Below are 27,875 nucleotides of genomic sequence, written 5' to 3'. Positions count from 1 at the left end.
CATTCAAGGATTACTTTTAAGCGAGGTCCGAAATTTTAACCCATTTTCAAGTTGAATTTTTTCGTATTTCCAATGGGTTTCAGAATTATTACCTAAAACTGCAATTCTAAACTCCTTATCTTGACTTATCGGATACCGATTTAGATGTGGGATACCTCTATAGGTTTGTGGCTCAATTCTCTTATAATCTACATTTAAGATTTACTTTTAAGCGAGGTTCAAAATATTAACCCATTTTCATGTTGGATTTTTTCGTATTTCTAATGGGTTTTAGAATGGGTACCTAAAACTCTTCTAAACTCCATATATTGACTTATTGGATACCGATTTATATGTGGGATACCTCTATAAGTTTGTGGTTCAATTCTCTTATAATTTACATTCAAGATTTTCTTTTAAGCGGGGGCCAAAATTTCAACCCATTTTCATGTTAAATCTTAGACATTCTTCTTGAAGCGACAATCCTATCAAGTACCACGCCGATCACCGATCCTTTTTTAGCGAGTTTTTCGGTATTTTGTTTTTGGTATTTTGAGAAGGTATTCTTGATTGTTTTTTCTCTTTTCGCGGTTGTAGATGGCGTGTTAGAAAAGCTCGGATCTGCTCTGTTACTTTACATTTATTTTTGGGCTCGCTTCGAATATTTTTGAAATTGAAAAAGTAAAAATGTTATATTAAATTTAAATCGATTGTTTCTTCACCTCTCTTTTCAAAGTTGTAGATGGCGTGTTAGCAAACGCTCACAACAGGGCTCTGCTGTTAACATCAAAAAATGCCAGAACTCTCTGTTAGTTAACATTATTGGCAGTGTGACCGTTTGGAATATTTTTGGTATTTAAGGGTATAAAGAGTACCGCCGAGCCGTCACACTGGCCGCCAGCAAAATACGAATTCAAAGAAAAAAAAAAATTTGAACCGAGCAGACGTGCGCCATCCTACTGCGGTCGAAGTCTCTGTGAGTGTGTTTGTGAGTGTGGTGAGCTGGAAGTGCAGCTGTCGCAAAACAAACGAAAAGCGCACAAAAGGCTTGTTGCGGCTGCGGCAGATCGCCCTCGATTCCGTGTCCTCCGGCGCGGCCAAACACCGAAAGCCGAAAAACAGCGAAATGCCGCAGCGGCCGTAGGATTATTCCCCAACGCAACGCCCAAGTCGCCGGCGACGTGACGCCGTGCCGACGCCGGCAGAGACGCCGCAAAATGCAGCGAATGCGGGACTGAATTCGGCTGAATTTGCAACCGCGGTGCTGACGCGGTGAAATGGGAGCATAAAAACGAAAACCGAAACAACATTTATGTGCGAAATATGCGAATATGCGAAAACTTCGCTCCCAGCGCGGTGTGTGTGTGTGCAGTGTGTCGGTGTTGCAGAACGAACAGAGTGGGAGAGGCAGAGCGAGAGGAGACGAAGAAGAAGAAGAGCCGCGCTTATACCTGCTCCGAAACTGAGACAGCCGAAATTGGAGTATCCGCAACTCCGAAAGTGTTTGGCTGCTGCAGTCCTCGGAAATGGAAATGCAAACTGGTTAATGGTTAATTGCTACGTAACGCTATTTTTTCGCTAAATCACCTCTTACCCTCCCCCTCCCCCTGCTCCTCCCTCGCCCACGGTCGACAACGTTGGCTTAAGAAAATGAAAATGTGTGGCCATATTTTTTCTTCTCTGTCTCCGTCTTCGTCTCGGTCTTTCTTTCGCGCTCTCCCTTTTGAAACTCTCGCCGCGCGCTGTTCTCGCCGCCTCCGTTTTGTGCCGCACTTCCAAGATAAAGAACGCGAACGCGAGATAAATGCGAAATATTGTATCTCGGCGACGAGCGAAACAACATACTCATTTGTTCTCATCGATTTGTTTTGTCCGACAGAAAGTGCGTTGCAGCCGAATACCAAGCTGATTACCCGATTAGCCGACTACTTACCAACGCAACCGGACAAGGAATTATTAATTAACCGCCGCAGGGACCCAAGCGAGGAGCCACCGAGAACGCCGCCAAAATGTCGGAGGAAGTAGATCGCAACGATCCGGAGCTCAAGTACCTCTCGGTGGAGCGCAACCAGTTCAACGATCCGGCCACACAGGCCGAGTGGACACAGAAGCGTCTGGTGTGGGTGCCGCACGAGAACCAGGTGAGTCTGCTCAGCCCGTACCTGTAGGGTCCAGATCTACCTAAACCTGTGAGAGTTCAGGGGTTTCCACCCTGGCTGATTCAGCTCGCAGTATGGGAACCACGCCCGAAACACCGAATTACCTGACATAAACCCTATTGATAGCGAGAAAGCAACAGGAACACGGCTACAGCTGCGGTCAAAGTAATAGCACTGATAAATGTCGCTATGGTTAGAAAAGAAATAGTGTTGAAAAAATAATCTTTTTTTTAAAACTCGATAATAATAAAATAACAAAAAGAAATTATCTATAGATACTAAAGTATACGCGACTCAACACGTAGTCGTATAACTTTTACCGCAGTTGTACATGCTGTAATCAATTTGCGCAGTGTTCGTGCCCGGCTTTGGGTTCCTTATCAACGAACACCTTCCGAGCCATCCGACTCACTCATCGATCGTTTATGAATCACGCCCCGTTGTGGCGTTTATTTTTAATTTTTAACCGGGCCAACTTCTTTGAATTTTTCATTACTTTCGCAGCGCGGTGATAAAATTGAGTAAACATCCGTCGATGCTGAATCACTCGTTTCTCCTGCGGTGATGCCGAAACCACATCACCTGGCTGCATTAGTGTGTCCGATTTAACGGTTTACTTGGTCAAATCCGCGACCATTTGCCGCCAAGAGGCTTTGCCCATTGCTACCAATTTGCATGCAGACGCTCTCTGACTCACTGACTCACCTTCGCGGAGAGTGGTGCAGGAATGGTCCCAGTTCCCTGTTCACATTTCCCAGTGAGAGCGGGCCAAAACAAGTTTTCAAGCTGGCCGAGTATTTGTGAGTTCGATTTGCTTGTGTGGCTCAAACGAACACTCAGCCAAGCCAGCGAAGAAACGAGCTGAGATTGGGCCAAAGAATGACTGCCCTCGGAGGTTTCTGCGCCCACTCTTGGCCCAGAAACTCGATCGCGAAACTTTGGTCACCTGGGTTCCAGCCATATGATAACAAGCTGGATTGTTTTGCTAATTTCGATTGTTCCATTCTTCTCGTCTTCTGTTTGAGGAGATTTCTTTCAGGTGTCATTCAACTGCATTCCAAAGACTTAATTTCAAGACCATAAACCTAAACAGATAAAATTAGCAGCCGCGTTTTCCTCCCCTGACCGGTGGGTAATTGCTTTATTTGCCCGAGATAATTCCGGGGAATAGAATGGTAGCACTTTTGGGTGACTTCATATAATAAAAGCAACGAAAACAAAAGCCAACAACTTCACATTTTTGTGTAATTACGCGATCACTTAAACAGACATTTACTTTACAATGGAATCTCACAAAAAACAGCGGCAGAGATAAAGCCAAGAAACAAACACGAAAATAACGAAACGACCGCAAACGCTCGATTGTCATGAGTTGTCCGTCGGACGGACGGACGGACCGTCTAAAAGTCGGAAAGTCTTAGGGTCTGACGGCGACACATGAGACAGGCGAGAAATGTAAAGAAATTTGCATGTAGCACAAACTGTTGCTCTGCTGGAATGTCCAACAGATACAGATACAGCTACGGTTTAACGGGAACGGACCTGGTTAAAAGGGTATTCGCCAATTGTGTCAACAATCCGTTCGACCGAACAGCGCGCTTCATTTCGCATCGTTTCCAGCAACTGTTCCAACTTTGCGCAATGTAAGGGAATTCGTCGAATATAGTCAGCGTCAGTCCACGTACGTGGTATCCAATACATTTATTTACTCGTGGATACACAAGGAACCCTTTTGTTCGTGGTTAGATTTCGTTTTGTTTACTGATCAGCGATATTTTCGCAGGTCTTGTGGGTTGCTTTTGGATATTATGAATCATAGTAGTATTTCGAGAGGGGTTTCATTAACAACTTTGGGAATTAAGGTTCCAATTGTCAAATATGGTTTCTGCTTATTGATCGTGCGATCTCAAGTTTATAAATCTGGAGACTATAAACTTTTGTTACCGAGATATGTTGACATTTCCAAAATTAGTTTTTGCATGGTCAATGATATTGGAAAGAAATTCAGAATGGAATGAATTGTTGATAGACACGGCGGAATGGTTTATTTTTCTAATTTTTCTCCCTTCTTAAGTTTTAATTCCGTTCTTATCCTCTGATGTTGCTCAGGCATTCCTGCATGCCTGATCCCCCCGACCAATCTCGAGACTTTTTATATTGTTAGCCAAATTGAAGTCGGCTTAACCTTCGTCATGCCCAGAGAATCGAATCGATTGTAACGAACGCCGATCATTAAGGGGTCTCTGCACACCCACACATGCGCCCGGTATCGTTTGTTGATATTTTCGAGCGTGTCTGTGTGTTACTTGTATTTATAACCAGCAGAAACCACTTTGGACTTTGTTTGTGACCACTCCCACTCCGCTGCCCCGCCCGCGCCCTTCTGGGTTCTGGCGGAGATGCCTTGCCGCGCGAGTGTGAGTGTGAGTGTTTTCTTTTCGGTTACGGCAACGACAAACGTAGCCAGCTTTCGACTCTCGTCCGTCCGGTTTACGGTCAACGAACCTGCGCCTCGTATCTCGTATCACGTATGTGTAATATACGTTTCTTACCCTCTCCTCTCATCGCCACACATGCATATGTGTTGATCGATTAAGCGAAGGAATAAAATAAAAGAGTAACAAATTATAATGGGCCCATCCATCCGTCGTTCTGCTCGTTCGCATTTCGGATCTGGAGAGGAGGATGGGGCCTCCGGGCACCTCCTATTCGTTATTCGTTTCGTATTTACTTTTCGGCATTGTGTAAACAAAAGAAGTTGGCGAAAACCACACGCTCCCAGAGAGTGAATAGTGGCTACAGATACATCTTGCCATAGCCGCAGTGCTCTCTGCTAGCTTGCTTTTCGGCAGATCCCTTGGCAAGTTCAAGGTTGTGATTGGGTGACCAAAAATAGTCAAACCCGGATCGGGGCTCCCACACTTCCCCCGCCCCAACTTCCTTCCTTCGATTCCCGCCTCCCTGATTATCATCATCATCATCATCAGCGCTCGCTTTGTTTGTAGGTGTTGTTTTATATTTTCTTTGGCTTCGCTCCACCGATTGCCCGGAATGCCCGAGATGCCGTTGAGCGAGAATCCGAGACTGATGACCTCATATGCCCCAGCTCTTTCCCCAGCCTCTCGCTGCCTGCCTGAGCAACTTCGGCTAATTTCCTTGGTCGATAACTCCAATTCATCTCTTGCGGGGCATTCCAAGATCGTGATTCATGGACCAACTGGCGGGGCAGCAGTTACAGCATTTCGGACTCGCGTACTTTTTGCTGCTTCTGCCACTGTCGCAAAGCCTTGTTGTGTGTGGTGTGTCCAAACTGTCAAACGTTTTTATGCGCAAATGTTTTGCCAAGCTGACAGGGCTGCCCACAAAACAGACAGTCGGCTGGGAGGGGGCGGTTGGAGGTTGGTTCGTTGGAAAATGAGTTTAGACACAGCGAAAGTACTCGCAACTGTGTAAATCGTTCCGCTCACGTACGCCTATACGTACAGGATTTATCGTGTGTCGATCATAAACTTATCACTGGTCGAAAATAATTCGCCACAGGGCAAATTTAATTGTGTTGATTGCACGCCCGACTGTTGGGCATTTAAACGAACTCGTTATGCGCTCCAAATGGTTTCATATCCGTCGTATCCGCCCCAGAATAACGACTTTCTTATGGCTGTTTATCCCTGGTACCGGAAAAGCGCCAAGATAACTCAAAGCATGAGTGAGAAGCAGCGCGTCGCGGGTTTTTCCGAAACTGATCGCTGGGGCGTGTGCGTGTTTAACTTAATGGACCCGGTCTGGAAAGGGCTGGGATGCGTTGCAGATGCTCCTGCTCCGCTCTGTTCCAGCGGGCCGTTGTTGGTTTTAATGCATTTCTGGTTTGCAGCGGCGGCACTTCACTCTACCCTTTAATGACTGAGTTACGGGTTGCCCCTGATTTGATTAATGTCAATGCGCCGCGTGCAGCATGCTCATGCTCCCCATTGTTGTTGTTTCACTTGACTTCTAATTGAAGCTGTTTGGCTGTTGGTGCAGCTTTCCCAAGCTGTTTGTGTTCGATTGAATTTCAGGGTTCCTTCGTGGAGGAAAATTCCGCAGAAGACTCGAGAGTGAATCACACTTATAGTATCGCCCTGATTTGGATACAGATAATCACGGTCCCAGCAGTTTAATACCGAAATTTGTGATGGCCACATACGGAAATCTGCGCCTTGAACTTGCTACGCATCGAGGGGCGGAGGGGGAAAGGGGCGGGGCAGACAGACGGACAGGCAGACAGTTGCATCTGCCTCCCGTTGTTCTGTTGGCTCGGTTTGTTCCGTCTGCCTGGGCCACTTGAATGGGTGCAGTTCTTCCCTATGCATTTCACTTGCCAGCGAGAGAGCGGAGGCTGAGTGGCTCTTCTTCTGGCGCTTGACTCATGCAGCGTCGCTGCACTTGTTGTGTTTATCGCGTACCCGCTGAGATGTAAAACGAAAAATACACACACAAGCTGTATTTTGCATAAGGCTGCCCCTTCCCGGGCTAAGAAAGCGCTAGGAAACAAAGATTGCAGCCGTGATTAACCCATTCTATCTCTTTTCAGGGCTTCGTGGCCGCCAGTATTAAGCGGGAGCATGGCGACGAGGTCGAAGTGGAGCTGGCCGAGACCGGCAAGCGGGTGATGATCCTGCGCGACGACATACAGAAGATGAATCCGCCAAAGTTCGACAAAGTCGAGGACATGGCCGAGCTGACGTGCCTGAACGAGGCCTCCGTTCTGCACAACATCAAGGACAGATACTACTCTGGCCTGATCTATGTGAGTACCCCGAATTATAGTCTATATTTCATATTCTACACCCTATGTTTGTGTTGGCCGCCCCAAAGTTTCCGCCGCGCCAGCTGCCGGCAATGTGACGATGGTGATGATGATGATGATGATGCCTCTAAGTAAACAGCCCTCCCCTATAACTGGAAATTTTGAAAGGCAAAACTTTGTCGAGCCGTCTTGCCTCATCGCATTCCTGTTTATTTAAAAGCTTCACAAATATTTGACACTCCGAAGCTCAATCACTCAATCCTTCGGTGCATTCGTCACAGGCCGAATGATTTATAAACATTAACTCACTCTTTCGCCCCCACTCTTCCCGCGAATCATATCCGCTGTTAATTGGCATGCCAAAAGCGTTTTGGTCTGAGTAGATAGAAAGCCAGCAAAAAGTTAATTTTCGATTCGATGAGAAACGAATTTCAAGTGGCGCATTTGAATTCGGCTCCATAAATTCCAGCTGCTTTGGGGCTACGCCTCCCTCTTTTCTTTCTTTCTTATATAAATCATTGAATTAGCGTCTGCAATTGCGGACTTCAATTTATGTCGATTTATCTGATCAAATAACTTATTCCCCCGAAAAAAGGGGTAGATTTTCTGGCTCACATGCCTAAGCTGCCACTCCTGACCAATGAAATTAACTTCAAATGAAGGGTCGTTAATCTACTTGAATACTTATCAGCTTGAAGCCCAACTCTAATTGTTGAACTAGGAAATACATTTAAGAAGTCTGCCCAAGATTTTCCCATACGATAGCAGCAGATTTTTTTTTTTATTAATTTCGTTGATTGCTTATCAGCTTAAATAGTACACTTAATTGCCTGACGAATGGTGTCTTTCGTTATTAGAAAACTCTTCTTTCGTTACCAAGCAATCTCTATCAACTTGTTGGTTAGGCATTTCGCCAAAGTACTTGGCTTCAACTGCCTCTTAGCCTTGATTCTTCTTTTCTTTCTGCTTCTATTCGCCGCCATGTGGCAGGTTCGTTGTTTCTTCTTTTTATTGTTTTATAACAAATTATGTGCCGCTTTTACATATTTTGTGTTCTGCGGCTGCCACTTATCGCAGTCTTCGCTCTCTCGCTTTGGGAGTTTTAATTTAATGCCCAAACGGTTGTTGTTGCTGCCGCTTTTTGATGTGGGCGCAAACTGCTTTAAATTTGTTTATGTTGTTGTTGGCCGGCCATGCTTCAGCGCACTTGGCATTGTCGTTGTTGTTGGCCAATTCGAGCGCCGCTCCACCGTTTACACAACCACGCCACGCACTCATCTTGCGCCCCTTCGCGCTCTTGCCACGACTTGTCCCATTTAATTCGCTGCCAATTGTTGCTGACGCGCTCTGCCCGCTAACTTGTTGCACGGGAAAAGAGACGGAGACAGAGGTGGAGATACAGATACGGATAGATATAGAGGCGCTGTGCTGTGGGGGCTGCGCCTAACGGCATAATTATTATAATTTGTTGACATTTAATTCGATTTTTAAATTTCATTTAAATTAATTCGCTCGGCAGCTGCCGACTGCCGGTAGCTTGTAGCCTAATTAATATGCGTCGGCAAGAAGAATGACTCTTACACGGCCAGCACTCACACGCACACCCATGGCGACTCACTTATGGATATACGTATGCTAATCAAATTGTCAACACCTCAGCAACACCTCGGAAAATCAGCAACAAGAACCGCCGCAAATATGGCCAATTTGTTTGACATGAAAATGTTCAGCGAACTGAATTGGCCATAAAATAAAGTCATGCAATGTGGACAGTCCCAAAAATCCGAAACGATTTAGATCTCAAAAGTTTAATTAATGTTCCCTTGCCTTAAAATTAAATGTTGTGTCTTTGAATAATGTGTCGTCTTGCGATTCCGTTAAGCATTTGTCCTCGACCAGCCCCGTCTCTTCCTGCTGCGCCTGATTAAAAGTGAAATTGGGTTTGAAATATTCCACAAAACATTTGCTTCTGCCGCTGTTGTTGGTGCAATTAATTGATTTATGTCCACCGGGTGACTGGGTGCAATTGCTCAAAGGCAGCTTGTACTCGGCCATATTCTGTTTGCATTCTGCTCAGCTGCGTTGGCAGCCAAAAGAATCGCACTTGACAACGCAGCGGCGACAGGAGACGATGACGTTGGCGCCTTGGCAGCTGCAGCTATCTCAATTCCCGTTCGTTCTAACTATCTTTGAGATGCGCTAATTGAAATGGCAAGCCGAACTGAACAGAACGGCGTATTAATAGGGGATTGCTGTGGCACTTGGCTCCCTGGGCCAGATTCAAATGGCGACTGCAAATGAGCCAACACACGAAGCGTGCTCTTTGTGGCAAATAAATTATGTTCCTCGCATATCAGCTGAGCAATTTTTTCGCAAATATTGGCACTAATAGCAGAGGCCCCCCACGAGGGGGTGGAATGGTGGTCAGGGAGGGAGGTAGGCAGGAAGGCCGACGGAGGTGTCTTCTCGAGAACGTAATTAACATAAAAGGCGCCGCCGCAGGTTTTGCTTTTCGTCGCTTTTGGCCCTGTTTGCTGTGCTCTGCTTGCAACACGTCTATTGACCACATAAGGCCTTAAAGCCGCGACCAAAGCGGATTCACTAAACGTTCGACATTTTTGGTGACTAATTTGAGAGGGTCCGAATGCCAAACTTCTTTCGGAGGTTCATCAGGCTCTTATTCTTTGCAAGCCTCATTGATAAGCCGTTCACGTCTACCGTGACTGGTCTTTCTCCTCATCCCTCCACCCCAGATACAAATAAATCTCGCTGTAATTTAATTGCCCTGCCACCGCTTGTAGAATTTGCATACATTTCATGATTTGACTTATCGGCTGACCATATAAGGCTTCATATGAGGGCAGGTTTCAGTGATTAATGACGTTCAGGGGCTCGGTAGATGTATGCATCAGGATAATGACTCAAACGAGCATAGCCGAATTGTTTAAAGGCGAGTGGAGCAAACATCGTCACGAGTCACGGCCACTTCTAAACGGTTGCCAAAAACAGCGAAGAAACAACAGAAACTGAAAAAACAATTTCTTATGCCATTTTTGGATGCCTGACACACGCACACACACACAAACACACTCGTACAAGGTGGCTGATTGGTAAGACGTGATTTTGTTGTAGATTTGGGGCTCTGTGAGTCACTCTCCTCTGCCCTCCGCATCACCCTCACCTGGGTGGCAAAGACTTGAAGAGATTTTCTCCACTATGATTTTTACCAGCGGTACTTTCCATTTCAAGCTGTGTGGGCCGGCAGTTTTGCGCGCCGCTGTGAAGTTCGCAGCACTCGCATCTAATGTTTGGCCAGATATTTAAATGGTACAACAAATAGCAAAAGCCGCATACTTAGTGCCCACGCCGCAGTCTCGGTCCCAATCGCAGTTATGTAGGCTGCTGCTCGATAGATACCACCAACGGATTCGGATTCGGATACAGATAGAGCGGCGGATACAGATACATGCGTTCGCTGTTTATGGTGCTGGCCAACTTTAAAGCACATGTCTTGTTAGATAGCCAAGCGAGCGTGTGTGTGAGTTTGGGCAACACTAACTAGGCCACTGAACATCAGTTGCCGGTTTCTGAGGCAGCCGTTGGCCCAAGCCGCACTTTGATTAACTACATAACTATATGGGCAACACATCCAGCTCGAAAATGAGCAACCTTAAGCCTGGAAAATCAAGGAGTAAGATTTTGTTGGGGACCCAGTAAAGCAGTTAATGTGTGTCGGTAGACTGTTAAGTTAAGCACAGTTACCCTTAGATTATCTCTCCATTGATTCTAAAGAAAAATACAAAATTGAAGCACCTCTTAGCTAGGAAGTGTATGAAATAAAGCATAACTAATATTTTAAACATTTTATTCTTTCAGACATATTCCGGTCTCTTCTGCGTTGTGGTCAACCCGTACAAGAAACTACCGATCTACACGGAAAAGATTATGGAACGGTATAAGGGCATAAAGCGACACGAAGTGCCTCCGCATGTATTTGCAATAACGGATAGTGCCTATAGAAACATGTTGGGTGGTGAGTATCTCGCTGCATTTACTTTCCCTTTTTTACTTAGCGGCACACTGATATTGGAGGGGAAATGCGAGCATTATCAGCCCCTTCTTGTTTTCTCTGGTGCGCGATTTCTGGTCCCTATCGAAAATTCCATTCTCCGCATAAACAAGCAAAAAGTTTACCCAAACCGAGCTGATAAGATAAACCTGGCAAACTCTGGAAAGAGCTTTTCCACGAATCGCGCTGGAGAGGGGCTCCAAATATGACACAATTTGCAGAAATAATTCCACGGCGGTGCATTACCATTCCCATCTGAAAAAGCGGGCCGTGAATCATCTGCAAATGTGTTCCTGTTGCCTGAATGACTGGCTCTCTTCTAATCACAAACTGGTTTCCTTTTTCGGCTTGCATTTTCAAATGGCATTTTTTTCTGATTTCCTTTTCACTGCTGTTGCTTTTAGTTTGGGCTTCAGTGAGTTTCGATGGTTTGCATGTCCGATCCAAGCGTAACGCCGCGCCGGGAGATGACTCACGCGGTGCTGGCACAGCAGAGACTCCCGCTCGAGGCCAGGCATATCTTACTGAGGCTATATCTATAGGTTCCCTGCATATGTGTGTGCTCCCCCTGCTTGAGTTTGGTTAACTAATATTGCGTATACGTGTCATTACCATATTTGGATCTAAAACTGAACCCGGCTCCGCTTGGACAGCAGGCAACTTTGTTTGCCCCATCATCATCTTTGTTTTTGTTGCTGCCGTGGAAATGTTTAAACAAATCGTCACCTCAGTCTGGCTCTCCATATTTGACGCTTAATAAATTTCTGTTTATGCACATTTGCCTGATTGTATTTCCTCGGTATACATATTTTTTGAGAAGTTCGCTTTTACAGCCTTTGGGGAGTGGCCGTTTCTTTGATTTATTTCGCCGGCTTTAAATAATCTTAGCCCAACCCCGTCGCCTCTGACTCCATTGCCCTGAAACACGCACCACAATCAGCTCCAAGCCGATCTGGGGACTGTTGCGGAGCTGGACAATCGCCGCACACCTTTATCTTCTCGGGCTTCTTCAGCTGCTCCCCCGACTCGTGGCAATCGCAAATCTCCCGACTCCGCCGAACTGCAACTTTTATGGCATTCCATTCCGAGCTATATTTCCAGCTGCTCATAATGTGCCAATGTCATACGAGTCTTGTTCATGATAAAATGACACGCCTTGACTTTGCCTGTATTAATGTGGTATATAACTGCATGCTTATGTGCACATTCATATATACCAGCTTTAACCACCGCGTAAGGTCCGCCATCGGACAGATGTTTCGCATGACTTTGTTATTTCAGTTGTGTAATCAAGAATTTATTTTGGGAGTGGAGTCTTCTATTTGACACATGATCAGCGAGTATTATATTTTCCAAATTTGTGGTCAAAATAAGCTAGGGCTGTCATCGATAGGTTATCTACTTTTTATCTTCTATAAACATTCTATCAATATAAATTTAGATAGCTTGTAAGTTGTGATAGAATTTATTATACTTTCATTGTTCGTTTGTTGTGGGACACGTAGAAGAGAATTACATTTGTTTAATTGATTCCTTTGTCAGATCTTGAATACTATTTAAAAAAACATTTGTTCGAAAGTATTTAAAGTAAAGTACTTAAGTACTTTTATTTTTATTAATTTTAATTTGACGGAGCCTCAAAATGAGTTTAGGTTATGGGCGCAAAGGATTGTGTAAACCTTTTTACTGCTGTGTTTGAATGATTAAAATTATGATTATACGTCCTTCTATGCAGTAACTCGATTTGGACAAAAAGACACAAAAACCAACGAAAAATTCCCATAAAATGACGTGGTGAGATATAAATTTCGGCCCATTTATGGTCGGATATTGAATGTAGTATGTATAAATATGCGACCGGCTTTATCCATAATAATAAATAAGTACGGGGTCGTGATGTGGAAGCTGTGTAGAGCTCCGTGCCTCAAAATCTATGGCAATCAGAGTGAATATATCTGAATCGCTTGTCTCTCTGCCTGAGTTTGTGGTTAGCTCAATACTGGATCGTATGACGAGGCTGCCATGTGGCGGGGTGATCCCGGGGTGCAGTGCAAATCTAGTTCGCTATATTCTAGATGGGATCATTGGCGCCATATCAATAGCTATGAGCAACAGCAATTTGCTGCTGCTGCCTGTTGCCTTTCGTATCTTTCAGATACGCAGACTGAAATCAACAGTTTTTGTTTTCATTTTCAATTGATGTATGTCTCATTTTTCGCCCGCTCCCCACGACTGTGTACTTTTTTTCTGTCTTTGGCTTTGTTTTTGCCCGGTTGAATTTGGGTCAACTGAAACCTAAAGCTGAGCTTGGCTTTTTACATTTTAATTTCATTTTTGGCAGGTCAGCCGCATTGTTCCGTTAATGAAGTGTGTCACTCACTCACTTAAACCTTTCCCCCTCTCTTCCGCAGATCGCGAAGACCAATCGATCTTGTGTACTGGCGAATCGGGTGCTGGCAAGACGGAGAACACCAAGAAGGTCATCCAATTTCTGGCCTATGTGGCAGCCTCCAAGCCCAAGGGCTCCGGTGCGGTAAGTACAGAAGCGCAGAAACCGAAATGCGTCCATCCGAGAATCGAAGCAAATGCAAAGCTGTATCCACCACTGTGGGAGGGTGCGTTGGAGAGACCCGCCGCAGATATTCAGTTCCATATGGTTTTTGTGACTGGAAAATGCTTATTAAACTCACATTAATGGCACGCAAGCCCGACAATTGTTATTGTTTGGTATTGTAATTAATTAGACAAACAACGTTCGCGGGAGATGCACGACGCTTACATAAACACGTATGTGATTATCGTCGGCAAAGTGTCTTTAATACGCCTTCGAATCTTTGACTTCTTCGTGGGAGTATTCGTTCATTCTATTTGGTCTCAAGTTACCAATATCATTTAGGTTTTTCACTTAGTAAGCTCACAGGGGCAAGATAGAATTTGGTTCGCTGGCATCATACTTTTTATGTATCGTTTTTAGAAAAAGCATACTATCACGATGTCATCCCCAATAACAGCCTCATAGAGCTAGAAACAACTTCAGTCAAATTCAATTCTCCCCATATGGTGGATGGCCGAGGGTTACGCTTTAATATTTGGATGGTTGATCACTTGGCAGCTGGTTTATATATTTTTATAGGGGAGCCGAAGCACACTTCATTAATCAAGATTCATAAGTTGCTGACAAATTTTGTCATTTACAGCAATAAAATAAACACCATAAAAAAGATGCGAGAATTGAAATTGAATTGCAGAGGAAAGGCAATTGATAAAAAAAGAATTAAAATGAAATCGCGAAAATTGCGACATTCGATTCACTTTTTGGGGTAGCAATGGTTTCTCTGTGCGATTTTTGCTACTGCTGGGTTTGCCATAACCATAATTGGGGGAAAAGCAAACAGTTTTTTGCCTGTGATTTTTTGGACTTGCACAGTCAATCCTTTTCAGCACAAACAAGCTGCTCTTGAGCTCCAAACACACTTTTCGTTATGTTTTATGCGTTTACTGCCTTATATGAGCGTACTACAGAGGCTGCGGCCGAAGTTAAGTTGACTTTGCTGCTGTGAACGTGATAAGCTGCAAATATGTTTAAGGTGCTTCTAAGTGCGCGAGATATACAAGCCTACCTATCATTTATTTTTCCATGATCAACGATTAACAGAAGGTTAACTAAACTTGTAACAGTCCAGGGATTTTGTAAACGACTCATTTACAGTATGCTTAAAGTTAGTTCCTTTTTTTTTTTAAAAAAAACATTCTTTTTACACAGTAATACCTGTGATTCTAACTCCCATAAATAGACGCTGATGATAGATGATATACAGCGAAGGCAAACAACAACGACTGAATCATCCAGAGTTGTTGTTACGGTAGAATTGAACTTAATCGAAGGGCATTTCGGTTGGTTTGATTAGAAAATAGTGTCTTCTGGTGGTACTTTTTATCAGTTATAGATAAGAGAAGCGATATGAAAAGCCGAGTAACAAACATTGGTATATCTTTGCATTTGTTTAAGAAATGGTATCGTTTTTTTTTTCTCTATAAAGTTATTATAGTTATATTTTTTATTTATTTATTGATCTTATTTATTTTCATGTCCTAAACACAAACACACCACTATGCCACACCACACACCTATAAATACACGCACACACACCCTGTACATTGGACTTTGGTTGTTGTCTTCACTCTCAACTCTGCTCAAATTGCTATATATGTTTATATAATTTGTGTATATAATCTGTATAAAACGCTGCCGAATATCACAATCAATCCAAATATCCAACAACCAAACCAAAACCGAACCTCAACACCTCCAACCAATTGACAACAACTCCAACAGGTGCCGCATCCCGCCGTGCTCATTGTAAGTATTTTAGGACTGACAATCCAAAAATGTTATCCCACTTTGTGTTTCGAAATTAACACGAATTTTGTTAACCCCATTCGATGTTTGATTTAAGTCAATTTACTCCCTCTGTCTACTTCTGTTCCCGAAATTATTTCTGTTGTGCCCAACTTTATTTGCTTTTTCATTCCTTCAACTGTGACCTAAACATTAGTATTAACCCTTTCCAAATGAACTCTCCCAACTCTTCGTTTCGTCTCCCTTGTTGTCGTCCCACCCAAGCCAACACTCATCTACTCAATCTCATCTCTCTGCTCTGCTCTGATCCGATCTGCTCCCTCTTTGTACTACATATGCCAACGCAATTTTAGAGTAGTCATCAAGAGACATTTGCGGTAAAGTATGCTTAACGTCCATCAATCCCGAACCATTAATATTAATTGTGTAGCATATGTACGATGTAAATATATCTTTTTATTTTGTAGCCTTATAGTTTGAATTGTAAATATATATGATTTCAAGACTGGATTGACCGAAAAGCGTGAACGATGCGAGTCCTCGAGAAAGTACTGAATATCCATCCCGTCTCCCATAATCCCATTCCCACCTAATTGCAGAACTTCTCGGTCAACACAAACAAGTACATAAGAGTCAAGATTATGACCCAAAGTCAGAATCAGTCATTCGAGGTATCCAACGGATTGAAGGTGGTGGAGGTTAATCCCGATTGTCCAGAGGTAAACTCCGGATTGAGTCACTGCGTCGGCATTGATATTGAGAAGCTGTAGGAAATCGTCCAGTGTTCATTGTCTTTCGTTTAGCTTGGCTTCGGCTTCTTCTTGCATGCTTTCGTAGACTAATCTTATCGAGTTGCGTAGATATGTTGTGTTGCTTGTGATGTCATTGTACTTGTCCCAAGAATTTTCTGTGTTTAGACTGTTTTTGTGTATGTGTGTGCCTAACCCCTAACCTTTAAGACCGTATAACACATCGTCCTAAAATAATCTTCTTTATCTCTGAACAGGGCGAGCTGGAGCAACAGCTGCTGCAGGCGAATCCCATACTGGAGGCCTTTGGTAACGCCAAGACCGTCAAGAACGATAACTCTTCGCGTTTCGTAAGTGGGGCCCTAACTTGCTGCCCACAAAATGTATTTTATCGTTTGCTGCTTTGCAGGGCAAATTCATCAGGATCAACTTCGATGCCTCGGGCTTCATCTCGGGGGCCAACATCGAAACCTATCTGCTGGAGAAGTCGCGTGCCATTCGTCAAGCGAAGGACGAACGAACATTCCATATTTTCTACCAATTGCTGGCGGGGGCCACGCCGGAGCAGCGCGAGAAGTTCATACTCGATGACGTCAAGTCGTATGCATTCCTGTCCAACGGCAGCCTGCCCGTGCCCGGCGTGGACGACTACGCCGAGTTCCAGGCAACGGTGAAGTCGATGAACATTATGGGCATGACCTCCGAGGATTTCAACTCGATATTCCGGATCGTGAGCGCCGTTCTGTTGTTCGGCAGCATGAAATTCCGTCAGGAGCGCAACAACGACCAGGCCACGCTGCCGGACAACACGGTGGCCCAGAAAATCGCGCACCTGCTCGGCCTCAGTGTGACGGACATGACTCGGGCCTTCCTGACGCCACGTATTAAAGTGGGACGGGACTTTGTCACGAAAGCCCAAACAAAGGAGCAGGTGGAGTTTGCCGTGGAGGCGATTGCCAAGGCGTGCTACGAGCGCATGTTCAAGTGGCTCGTGAACCGCATTAACCGTTCTCTGGACCGCACAAAGCGCCAGGGCGCCTCCTTCATCGGCATTCTCGATATGGCCGGCTTCGAAATCTTCGAGCTAAACTCCTTTGAGCAGCTGTGCATCAACTATACCAACGAGAAGCTGCAGCAGCTGTTCAACCACACCATGTTCATCCTGGAACAAGAGGAGTACCAGCGAGAGGGCATTGAGTGGAAGTTTATTGACTTCGGGCTAGATCTGCAGCCTACCATCGATCTGATCGATAAGCCCGGCGGCATCATGGCCTTGCTGGATGAGGAGTGCTGGTTCCCCAAGGCCACCGACAGGACGTTTGTCGACAAACTCGTTTCGGCCCACTCTATGCACCCTAAGTTCATGAAGACCGACTTCCGCGGTGTCGCCGACTTTGCCATCGTGCACTACGCCGGCCGCGTTGACTACTCGGCGGCCAAGTGGCTGATGAAGAACATGGACCCGCTGAACGAGAACATCGTGTCGCTGCTGCAGGGCTCGCAGGATCCGTTCGTGGTGAACATCTGGAAGGATGCGGAGATCGTTGGCATGGCACAGCAGGCCCTGACTGATACTCAGTTCGGGGCCCGCACCCGCAAGGGCATGTTCCGCACCGTGTCGCATCTGTACAAGGAGCAGCTGGCTAAGTTGATGGACACGCTGCGCAACACGAACCCGAACTTTGTGCGCTGTATCATACCGAACCACGAGAAGCGCGCCGGCAAGATCGATGCTCCCTTGGTGCTCGACCAGTTGCGTTGCAACGGCGTGCTCGAGGGCATTCGTATCTGCCGACAGGGCTTCCCCAATCGCATACCCTTCCAGGAGTTCCGCCAACGCTACGAACTGCTCACGCCCAACGTGATTCCCAAGGGTTTCATGGACGGCAAGAAGGCCTGTGAGAAGATGATTCAGGCGCTGGAGCTCGACTCGAACCTGTATCGAGTGGGCCAGTCGAAGATCTTCTTCCGCGCTGGCGTCCTCGCTCACCTAGAGGAGGAGCGTGATTTTAAGATCTCCGACCTGATCGTCAACTTCCAGGCCTTCTGCCGTGGCTTCCTCGCGCGTCGCAACTACCAGAAGCGCTTGCAGCAGCTCAACGCCATTCGAATCATCCAGCGTAACTGCGCCGCCTACCTCAAGCTTCGCAACTGGCAGTGGTGGCGTCTATACACGAAAGTCAAGCCTCTGTTGGAGGTGACCAAGCAGGAGGAGAAGCTCGTCCAAAAGGAGGATGAGCTGAAGCAGGTGCGCGAGAAGCTTGACACTCTGGCCAAAAACACACAGGAGTACGAGCGCAAGTACCAGCAGGCTTTGGTGGAGAAGACAACTCTAGCTGAGCAGCTGCAAGCCGAAATTGAGCTTTGCGCTGAGGCCGAAGAGTCGCGTTCCCGACTAATGGCGCGCAAGCAGGAACTAGAGGATATGATGCAGGAGCTAGAAACCCGCATCGAAGAAGAGGAAGAACGCGTCCTGGCCCTAGGAGGAGAGAAAAAGAAGTTGGAGCTGAATATTCAAGATCTGGAAGAGCAGTTGGAAGAAGAGGAGGCAGCCCGTCAGAAGTTGCAGTTGGAGAAGGTTCAGCTCGACGCCAAGATTAAAAAGTACGAAGAAGATCTCGCCCTAACCGACGACCAGAACCAAAAGCTTCTCAAGGAGAAAAAGCTACTGGAGGAGCGCGCTAACGATCTTTCCCAAACACTTGCAGAGGAGGAGGAGAAGGCTAAGCACTTGGCCAAGCTGAAGGCCAAACACGAGGCCACAATCGCCGAGCTCGAGGAACGCATGCACAAGGATCAACAGCAGCGTCAAGAATCTGACCGATCTAAGCGAAAAATCGAGACCGAAGTAGCCGACCTCAAAGAGCAGCTCAACGAGCGCCGCGTCCAAGTGGAGGAAATGCAGGCTCAGCTGGCCAAGCGTGAGGAGGAACTTACCCAGACTCTCTTGCGCATCGATGAGGAGTCTGCCACTAAGGCCACCGCCCAGAAGGCTCAGCGCGAGCTAGAGTCACAGCTGGCCGAGATCCAAGAGGATCTGGAGGCCGAAAAGGCAGCCCGTGCAAAGGCAGAGAAGGTTAGACGCGACCTTAGCGAGGAACTGGAGGCCCTCAAGAATGAATTGCTCGACTCCCTGGACACCACAGCCGGTAAGACTACACATCTCCCTGTTAATCAAAAATTCGCTCAACTCCTTATAAACAATTTTACAAAAATAATAATAAATATATTTTTGACAAACAGCCCAACAGGAACTGCGCTCTAAGCGCGAACAGGAGTTAGCCACGCTGAAAAAGTCGCTGGAAGAGGAGACCGTCAACCACGAGGGCGTGTTGGCTGAAATGCGGCACAAGCACTCTCAGGAGCTTAACGGCATTAACGACCAGCTTGAAAACCTACGTAAAGCCAAGACAGTCCTCGAGAAGGCCAAGGGAACTTTGGAGGCGGAAAACGCCGACTTGGCCACCGAACTGCGAAGCGTCAACAGCTCCCGGCAAGAGAACGATCGCCGGCGCAAGCAGGCAGAGTCGCAGATTGCTGAATTGCAGGTAAACAGTCGTGGGAAAAGTAACCGGTGTCTGAGCTCATCAAAATGAAGAACTTCTGGAAACAATAAGTAACATGCCTTATTCTTTCACAGGTCAAACTCGCTGAGATTGAACGCGCCCGCTCGGAACTGCAGGAGAAATGCACAAAACTGCAGCAGGAAGCTGAAAACATAACAAACCAGCTGGAGGAAGCCGAACTAAAGGCATCGGCCGCCGTTAAGTCTGCGAGCAACATGGAATCGCAACTCACCGAAGCCCAACAGCTGTTGGAGGAGGAAACGCGCCAGAAGCTGGGTCTCAGCTCCAAGCTGCGTCAGATCGAATCAGAAAAAGAAGCTCTGCAAGAGCAGCTCGAGGAGGATGATGAAGCCAAGCGTAACTACGAACGAAAGCTGGCAGAAGTCACCGCGCAGATGCAGGAAATTAAAAAGAAGGCCGAGGAAGACGCGGATTTGGCCAAGGAACTGGAGGAGGGCAAGAAGCGACTCAACAAGGACATCGAAGCCTTGGAGCGCCAGGTCAAGGAACTAATTGCCCAGAATGACCGCCTCGATAAGAGCAAAAAGAAGATTCAGTCGGAGCTTGAAGATGCCACAATTGAGCTGGAGGCGCAACGCACCAAGGTAAGTCGTGATTGGTCATTAAAAAATCGCTAGCTAATAACAAATACAATGTGGTTCGCCAGGTGCTCGAATTGGAGAAGAAGCAAAAGAACTTCGACAAGATCCTCGCCGAGGAGAAAGCCATATCAGAACAGATCGCCCAGGAGCGCGATACTGCAGAGCGGGAGGCGCGCGAAAAGGAGACCAAGGTGCTGTCGGTTTCCCGCGAGCTAGACGAAGCATTCGACAAGATAGAAGACCTCGAGAGCAAGCGCAAGACCCTCCAAAACGAACTCGACGACCTGGCCAACACCCAGGGCACCGCTGACAAGAACGTCCATGAGCTGGAGAAGGCGAAGAGGGCGCTAGAGTCTCAGCTGGCCGAACTGAAAGCACAAAACGAAGAACTCGAGGACGATCTGCAACTGACTGAAGACGCTAAACTGCGCTTGGAAGTCAACATGCAAGCCCTTCGCTCTCAGTTCGAACGCGACCTGCTGGCTAAGGAGGAAGGCGCCGAGGAGAAAAGACGCGGACTCGTCAAACAATTGCGGGATCTTGAAACCGAATTGGACGAGGAACGCAAGCAACGCACGGCCGCCGTGGCGTCAAAGAAGAAGCTGGAGGGCGACCTGAAGGAGATCGAGACCACAATGGAGATGCATAATAAGGTGAAGGAGGATGCGTTGAAGCATGCGAAGAAGCTGCAAGCACAAGTGAAGGACGCGCTGCGCGACGCCGAGGAGGCTAAAGCCGCCAAGGAGGAGCTGCAGGCGCTGAGCAAAGAGGCCGAGCGTAAGGTCAAGGCCCTGGAGGCAGAAGTATTACAGCTGACCGAGGATCTGGCCAGCTCAGAGAGGGCGCGCCGTGCTGCTGAAACGGAGCGCGACGAACTGGCCGAGGAAATTGCCAATAATGCCAACAAGGGCTCCTTAATGATCGACGAGAAGCGCCGACTGGAGGCCCGCATCGCCACTCTTGAGGAAGAGCTGGAGGAGGAACAGTCCAACTCAGAGGTGCTGCTGGACCGCAGCCGTAAGGCGCAGCTGCAGATTGAGCAGTTGACCACCGAGTTGGCCAATGAGAAATCCAACTCGCAAAAGAACGAGAACGGCCGTGCTCTGCTTGAACGCCAAAACAAGGAGCTAAAGGCCAAGCTTGCTGAAATCGAAACGGCGCAGCGCACCAAGGTGAAGGCCACGATTGCCACGCTCGAGGCCAAGATCGCCAACCTCGAGGAGCAGCTAGAGAATGAGGGCAAGGAGCGACTGTTGCAGCAGAAGGCCAACCGCAAGATGGACAAGAAGATTAAGGAGCTTACGATGAACATCGAGGACGAACGGAGACATGTCGACCAGCACAAGGAGCAAATGGATAAGGTAAGTGAAGAATAAAGCATTTTAAGGAATTGCTATTAAAGAGTATTTTTTGGTTATCACAGCTGAATAGCCGCATTAAACTGCTCAAGCGCAACCTGGACGAGACCGAAGAGGAGCTGCAGAAGGAGAAGACGCAGAAGCGCAAGTACCAGCGTGAGTGCGAGGACATGATTGAATCGCAGGAAGCCATGAATCGTGAGATTAACTCACTCAAAACGAAACTACGGTAAGTTGGGTTCTGTGTCGGGTGAATTTCTCCATGATCAGGATGGGAGTCTCCTTAGGTGTCTCTTCGGGTTGCATTTTTGATTATTGTTTGAAATTTATCTTTGGTTCAAGCTCCATACAAGTGGCCGAGACTGAAAAGGCCAAGGCATATTCGCCCAAAAAGGATGCCGCACTAATTATGAATTGTGAGGGTCTGCATTAGGTTTCGTTTCGCTTCGATTTGCTTCGTTTCCTTCTCGTAGGCTGTAAGTGCTGCTGTTCGCCATGATCCTTAGAACCAGTGAATGTCAACCGAACCCAGCAACCACAACATCGTCTACTCTCTGCATGTTAGGGACGGATCACCCCATCAAGTCCAAATGTGCGAACTTGTGCCTCACCCCAAACTACCTTAAAAAGTAGTACTTAGACGTGAACCCCTAAACGTTCCCTCTGTTTTGATTTATCTGTTGCCCCTGCACTGCACGTTCACCCATAAACAAACAATATATTGCGAACCGAGATACTAATTTTTGCTCGTGGTCTTCCTTTCATAGACGCACCGGCGGCATGGGTCTCAGCTCCAGCCGGCTCACGGGCACACCTTCATCAAAGCGCGCAGGAGGAGGCGGCGGCGGCGGCGGGGACGACTCATCGGTGCAGGATGAATCATTAGATGGAGAGGATTCTGGCAATTGACGCGTTAATTATTAGATGGAGATAAAGTTGAAGCGGAGGAAGAAGGTGAAGATGAAGAGCAAAATAAACGATTATATTTAATGTTTCTTTTATATAATTTCTCTGTTATTTTTTATATAAACTATTATACATACTTAAATTAAAACGTAAACAAACAAAACCAACATTTTTATAACGACAAAACGTAAACAAAAAACAAAAACAATGTTGTAAAACACTCCCCACTCTATACAAAACATAAACACATAAGAATTTTCCCATCCCTCGAATGTCTGCGGATTGAAGCAGCCAACGAAATAAAATTAAAATTATACAACACAAATTCAACCAACAAACGTATTAACTCTGAACTACACAAACCCACAAACACCATAATGGAGAGACTAAATCAGCAGGACACTCATTTCCACATTTTTTAATAACCTAATATAGAATCCATAGAAGTACTCGATGCAATATATAATTCATGCATTTAACAACTAAAATGGTTTTCAAACAGAAACAGAACCGAACAGGAAATCAAATGTTGAACACGCAACTAATATACGAATTTCGTTTTTGTTTAGAACTAAACAATAAAATATTTGCTACATGAAACGTATCTTTCTTTGGGCAGTTGTGGTAATCTGGAAGAGAAGCTAGAATTAAAGTATAAGGTCATTTTAAAAAGCATAAAGTTAAAGATAATTAACAGTTTATTGAACGTTTCTATATACTATACATATATCAGATCACTACGGACTACAGGTAACTGGCGACTTTTGTTTAAAAACTATTCTAAGATAAGCGTTGACAAATTCGAAAATCTCAATAAGTTTGAACAACTTTCCCCCTACCCGCCCCTAACTAACTAATGGCACTATTACGCTCCTCGGTGGCTGCTACCCTCTTGCGCGGGCAGCGGAACGGGCATGTCGATGTGGTGTACCACGACGATTTCGCCGTTCAGTGCTTCCAGCTCAGCGGACGACTTGCTCTCCTGGAGCTGCTCCTCCCGCCGGCTGTTCAGGTAGTAGACTCCGGCCACGATCAGGCTGAAGGATGTCACCGATATGAGCAGGGTGCCGTATTTGAGAGTCTGCTGAATGGCATTCAGGCCAAAGGTGCTTATGTACAAAGCATGGAGCACATCCTCGGAAAAGTCACCCGAGGTGATCTCGATCCACATCAGGGGAAGGATGGTGGCGTTCTTCAGTCGTCTTCCCTGATCTGAAACAAGACAGTGCTATTAGTATGGTTACAATGAAAATATTAACTCTTCTGTGCTTACTTCTCAGTATTGGCGTCTTGTCCAACATGATATTGATCTGGACGCGTGAGGCTCCGCTAATGGGGAAGCCGAATCGAGGATGGATGTCGGCATAGGTCTGATGCACCGCTGCGTCCGGCTCGATACCTTCAAAGTCTTCGTATAGCTTCGGATCGCCAGTGAAGAAGTGCGGGAACGAGGGAAAGATGGGCGCATCGCCATAGCACTTGGTTGCGTTGATCACTCCGCTGGGCAGGCAGAGCTCCGTGTTATGACAGTAGCACGCGTTCGCAGAATTGTTTTTGGGATGGGCGAATACATCCATTGGTGTACGGTAGCGAAGAACGTCGATGTCGTTGTAGATGGTAACCTCCTTTTCGAAATTCAGGGGAACCTTGCGGCACAGGACCTGGAGGAACACATTTACGGTGCTGCGATCCTGCAGCAAATGCGGTGAGAACATCGAGGGTTCGGATCCGTCGATGCGATTGCACTCCTCTCCCTCCCAATAGTCCAATTGGGGCATCCCATTAAACTGGGTGATAACGCTAAACTTGGTGATGTCGTCCTCGCCCGTATTGAGTTGAACGGAATCCACGCTGGTCCCGTTGCGCTAATGAAAAACTGATTTAATACGCTGATCAACGAACACATAAGATTACCTACGCTCATTAGAAGACCGAATCTTCGCCTGCCTCTGCCCAAAGACTTCAACTTGATGATGCTGTCCTCATAACCCCAGAGATAGTCGAAAACTGTGAGATTCTTGAAGAGCGGCTCCTTGAATTGATTGATCAACATGGAGACAGGTATACGTTCAACGACCTTCATGCGTTTAACAGGTCCCGCGGCAGAGATAAGTGGCACATTGGGCACCCTGACCACTTCGTGCTCTCCAATAGCAGACTTCTCGGGCAGGAACTTATAAGACTTTCGATCCTGAAAAAGTATGATTAATAATGTCAATACAATTATTAATGAGGTAATTCTTTTTGTTACAAGGCAATTCAAATTGTTATATTTTTTATTTCGACTTTTCTGGTCAAAGGATCATCATTTATGCTTTAAAGTGCGAGTGGTACTTGGTAGGCAGTAAACATTTTATAAGTGAGGAGCCTTACCCGGAAGCTAACTGTGAAGTTTTTGTTAAATGAAACTTCATCTTTAACAGTGTGTTCTTGGTAGGTTAGAGGTCCCACATCCACAACCTTTATCTTATCAGCACGACCTGCCAAGTAGTCATCGATGTTGGGGTAGTGAAAGATGTGTGCCTTAAGCAAAGTATCAAACTTTGGATCAGGATTAAGCCAACTCTTGGCGGTGTCAGAGTTCTCGGCGAGTATCAGGTTCTGTGGATCAGTTAGAAATATGAATTTCATGATAGCAGGATGCATTTCAGACTTACCTCCAGCATGGTGTTGTTGTAATATTCGGTGAACCACATTACGAAGAATCCGGTCACTCCGACTACAAAAAGCAGAAACATCACGCCCAGCACTGGAAAAGTCGAAGCGGATTAATCGAGCTTGCCAGGCTTGTCAAGAGTGCTCTACTAACTTATCAGGGTACCAATATCCTTGGACGTTGGCTCGCGGTTTTGTGCCTGATTGCGCAGGCCCAAGGCCTCCAGTATCATCTGCAGCACAGTAGGCTTCTCGGCTCCGTTCGTCATGCTGTAGCCTCCAAAGTTGCCCGTGCCCGTCCTGCTCTGTGTGGAGTTTAGTGTAAGGGATTTGATTGCGGGTGGGGCCACTGTCCGATCGGATTCTCGACTACGAGGCTGGCCCACCTCAGGGTCTTTGGCGCATGGCAATGTACTGTGGCTGTGGGGGGTTGACATGTTATCGTCGTAAACTGAAAGTATAGTAACACTTGTAACATTGCTTTCTTATCATTCTGTTATTATGTTGTTGCGCTGGGGTTTGAGCGCTAGATTATGGTTCCCACATCCCTACACTTATGTAAGATGCCTTATGACTTGTGGACACTGACTTAATTGCAAATCCAAGTCATGTTCATTCATATTCAGTTTATATATATGTTATCTTTGTAAATACTAAACACGTGGCGCAACAAAGGGATCTGTTTGGCACGATTATTAGCTTATCAGGGTGGGCTCTATATATAGGAAACTGGGGTTCATTGAACACATAATAAGACTCGACTCCCGAACACCTCCATTTTAATTGCTCCGACTAACACCAATTAATTTATACCTTTTATGGCGCAAGTAAATTCTAACTTTAATGGAATAATTATTAAGCCATTAATTCAGTTTGATCTTTTTCGACGGACAGATTTTAACCATGCGTATACAGATGTTTCCACGAACTAATCGGGGTTTTAATTCCGAGAGCCGTCGAACCTCCGGAGCTTGCTGGTTCTGCCCGTGCTGAATTCAAAGTTCAACCGTATATACTCTTGCCTTATCAGCAGCTCCTGCAAGTATATGTGGTACATACTTACTAGGCATTAATTCATTATTAATTGGAAACAACACATTTTAGTACTCTATATGTATAGAGTTGAGCTCTAGTTGGATTCGCCACCTTTGAAATCGGGTCGACGGCATATGATAAGGCGCAGAATGAGCGTTGAAATTTTCCAATAATACGATCATGAACTGAAATGTGAAGGGGATTGAAAAAAGATCGGTCGGACGTGTAACGATTAACTGATTGTTGATTTAGTTGATTTCTAATGCGATAGGACTAAGGGGCCTTAAACTTTGTTTTCAATCCCACTTGGTCATTCTTTCTCAAACAAAAAGGTTGTAGAAATATTTTTTAATGCTAATTGTTGATATGTACTAAGATGGGAAAGCTATCTAGCACTGGGATCCTATATATGTAGAATTATTTGGATCTGGAAACCAATGCGAATGGGCAAGTTCTGTGGGTGTCGTAAATATTGTTAAACTTTTTACTTACTTTTGGAGCTCTTAAAGTCGCCAACGGTTCAGACTTTCCACTGCGCTCTCCCGAATCGGTTTCAGAAGCACGGCAGTGACTGATAGCGTTAGCGGGGGTGGTCGAGTGGGTGGTACTGAGCGGGAGAGCGACAGAAGATGGGAGCGCTATCTCGATCGGCGTGCACTTGAAATGAGCTTTGGGGCACCAGCTGATTTTCGGTGGGCAACGCAAACGTGCGCGCTACGTTGGAAACGGAACCACTCTCCCAGAGACGAACTGCACCCACACCTCACGATTCAGATTCGGATTCGGATCCGCTTATCTGCCGCGCACTCTCTCTCGACGTTCACTCGCTGCTTACTCCGCTGCTCTGCACTTTCGAAGTCTGCCAAACATTTGGCGTCTTAATTAACAATTTCGTCGTGTTTACGCTGGCTGAACACAGTCGTGTTTATTGAATTTTTCGGGCATCGGTCTCTAGACCCGCTCCCCTGCTCACAGATGCTCCTGCTGGATGCACTACCTATGTATCTATGCTGCGCGACCGACTTGTTTTGTATCTGGTATCTTGTATCTGGCGATGGATTCTCTGTTTCCCTCTGTTCGGTTCTTTTTGTTGCCTTGCGTTCTTTGTTCGCCTGCTTCTTTGTTTTGTCGCCGTCTCTTTTGTGGGCTCGATCGCGCACTGCGCGTTGTTGTTGTTGTTGTTGTTGTTGTGGCTGCAGCTGGAGTCGTAGTTGTAGTTGTAGTTGTGATTGGAGCTAGAGCTCAAGCAGGTTTTCCACTCGAACTGAAGTTTTCCTGCCCAGCTGTGCGGGTCCGAATCTGGGGTGGCTCAGTTTCCGCGGCCACTTCCAGCGAAGAGCAGCAATTAACGACGGACTGCCTTTGCGGAATTCGTTTATCTGGGCACGGAGTATAAGTATGGCCCACTGCCGCCGGTTGATCCACTTGCCAGTTGTTTGCCGCGATTAGCTACATGCTCTGGCCTGCCCACGCACTATCTGGCAGGGAAGTCTATTGAACCGATTAGATTTCGAGTGTTTCGCGGCGATGCGATCTTCGCGGGGATTAGAGAGCGGGCTGGGCCTGGAACTGGCACTGGTTCTCGGCTGGACTGGACTGTGCGTACTGCCCTCCAAACAAGTTATTACTACGACGTCGGAATCGGACGGAA

General features: G+C 46.2%; 2 protein-coding genes across 5 annotated transcripts; one reads left to right on the top strand and one right to left on the bottom strand.

The window, feature by feature from the left end:
- Positions 1 to 843: 843 nt before the first annotated feature.
- Positions 844 to 22,859, top strand: LOC119551450 (myosin heavy chain, non-muscle). 3 transcript variants are annotated; one of them, XM_037860795.1, is made up of 15 exons: positions 844 to 955; positions 1,859 to 2,120; positions 6,709 to 6,924; positions 10,801 to 10,957; positions 13,405 to 13,526; positions 15,330 to 15,353; positions 15,707 to 15,730; positions 16,360 to 16,452; positions 16,512 to 19,251; positions 19,346 to 19,650; positions 19,743 to 20,273; positions 20,336 to 21,631; positions 21,694 to 21,857; positions 21,971 to 22,104; positions 22,396 to 22,541. In XM_037860795.1, the coding sequence occupies exons 2-14, from the start codon at positions 1,989 to 1,991 to the stop codon at positions 22,059 to 22,061; spliced, it is 5,895 nt and encodes a 1,964-aa protein (XP_037716723.1). In that variant the 5' UTR covers positions 844 to 955; positions 1,859 to 1,988; the 3' UTR covers positions 22,062 to 22,104; positions 22,396 to 22,541. The 3 variants fall into 3 exon arrangements, with proteins under 3 accessions (XP_037716723.1, XP_037716721.1, XP_037716722.1); XM_037860793.1 differs by lacking the exon at positions 21,971 to 22,104 and having other exon boundaries at positions 22,396 to 22,859; XM_037860794.1 differs by lacking the exons at positions 15,707 to 15,730; positions 21,971 to 22,104 and having other exon boundaries at positions 22,396 to 22,859.
- A 355-nt stretch (positions 22,860 to 23,214) lies between these two features.
- On the bottom strand, positions 23,215 to 27,822 carry LOC119551451 (lysosome membrane protein 2). 2 transcript variants are annotated; one of them, XM_037860796.1, is made up of 7 exons: positions 26,717 to 27,822; positions 25,344 to 25,640; positions 25,192 to 25,283; positions 24,908 to 25,135; positions 24,453 to 24,725; positions 23,808 to 24,399; positions 23,215 to 23,746 (listed from the first exon to the last, which is right to left on the bottom strand). In XM_037860796.1, exons 2-7 carry the CDS (start codon positions 25,624 to 25,626, stop codon positions 23,400 to 23,402), a joined length of 1,815 nt encoding a protein of 604 aa, XP_037716724.1. In that variant the 5' UTR covers positions 25,627 to 25,640; positions 26,717 to 27,822; the 3' UTR covers positions 23,215 to 23,399. The 2 variants fall into 2 exon arrangements, with proteins under 2 accessions (XP_037716724.1, XP_037716725.1); XM_037860797.1 differs by lacking the exon at positions 26,717 to 27,822 and adding an exon at positions 26,003 to 26,142.
- Between the last annotated feature and the right edge of the window lie 53 nt (positions 27,823 to 27,875).

The sequence above is a fragment of the Drosophila subpulchrella genome, chromosome 2R (assembly GCF_014743375.2).
Source record: "Drosophila subpulchrella strain 33 F10 #4 breed RU33 chromosome 2R, RU_Dsub_v1.1 Primary Assembly, whole genome shotgun sequence".
Taxonomy (NCBI): Eukaryota; Metazoa; Arthropoda; class Insecta; order Diptera; family Drosophilidae; genus Drosophila; species Drosophila subpulchrella.
The sequence above is the reverse complement of the archived record's forward strand: the minus strand, read 5'-3'. Positions and strand labels throughout refer to the sequence as shown.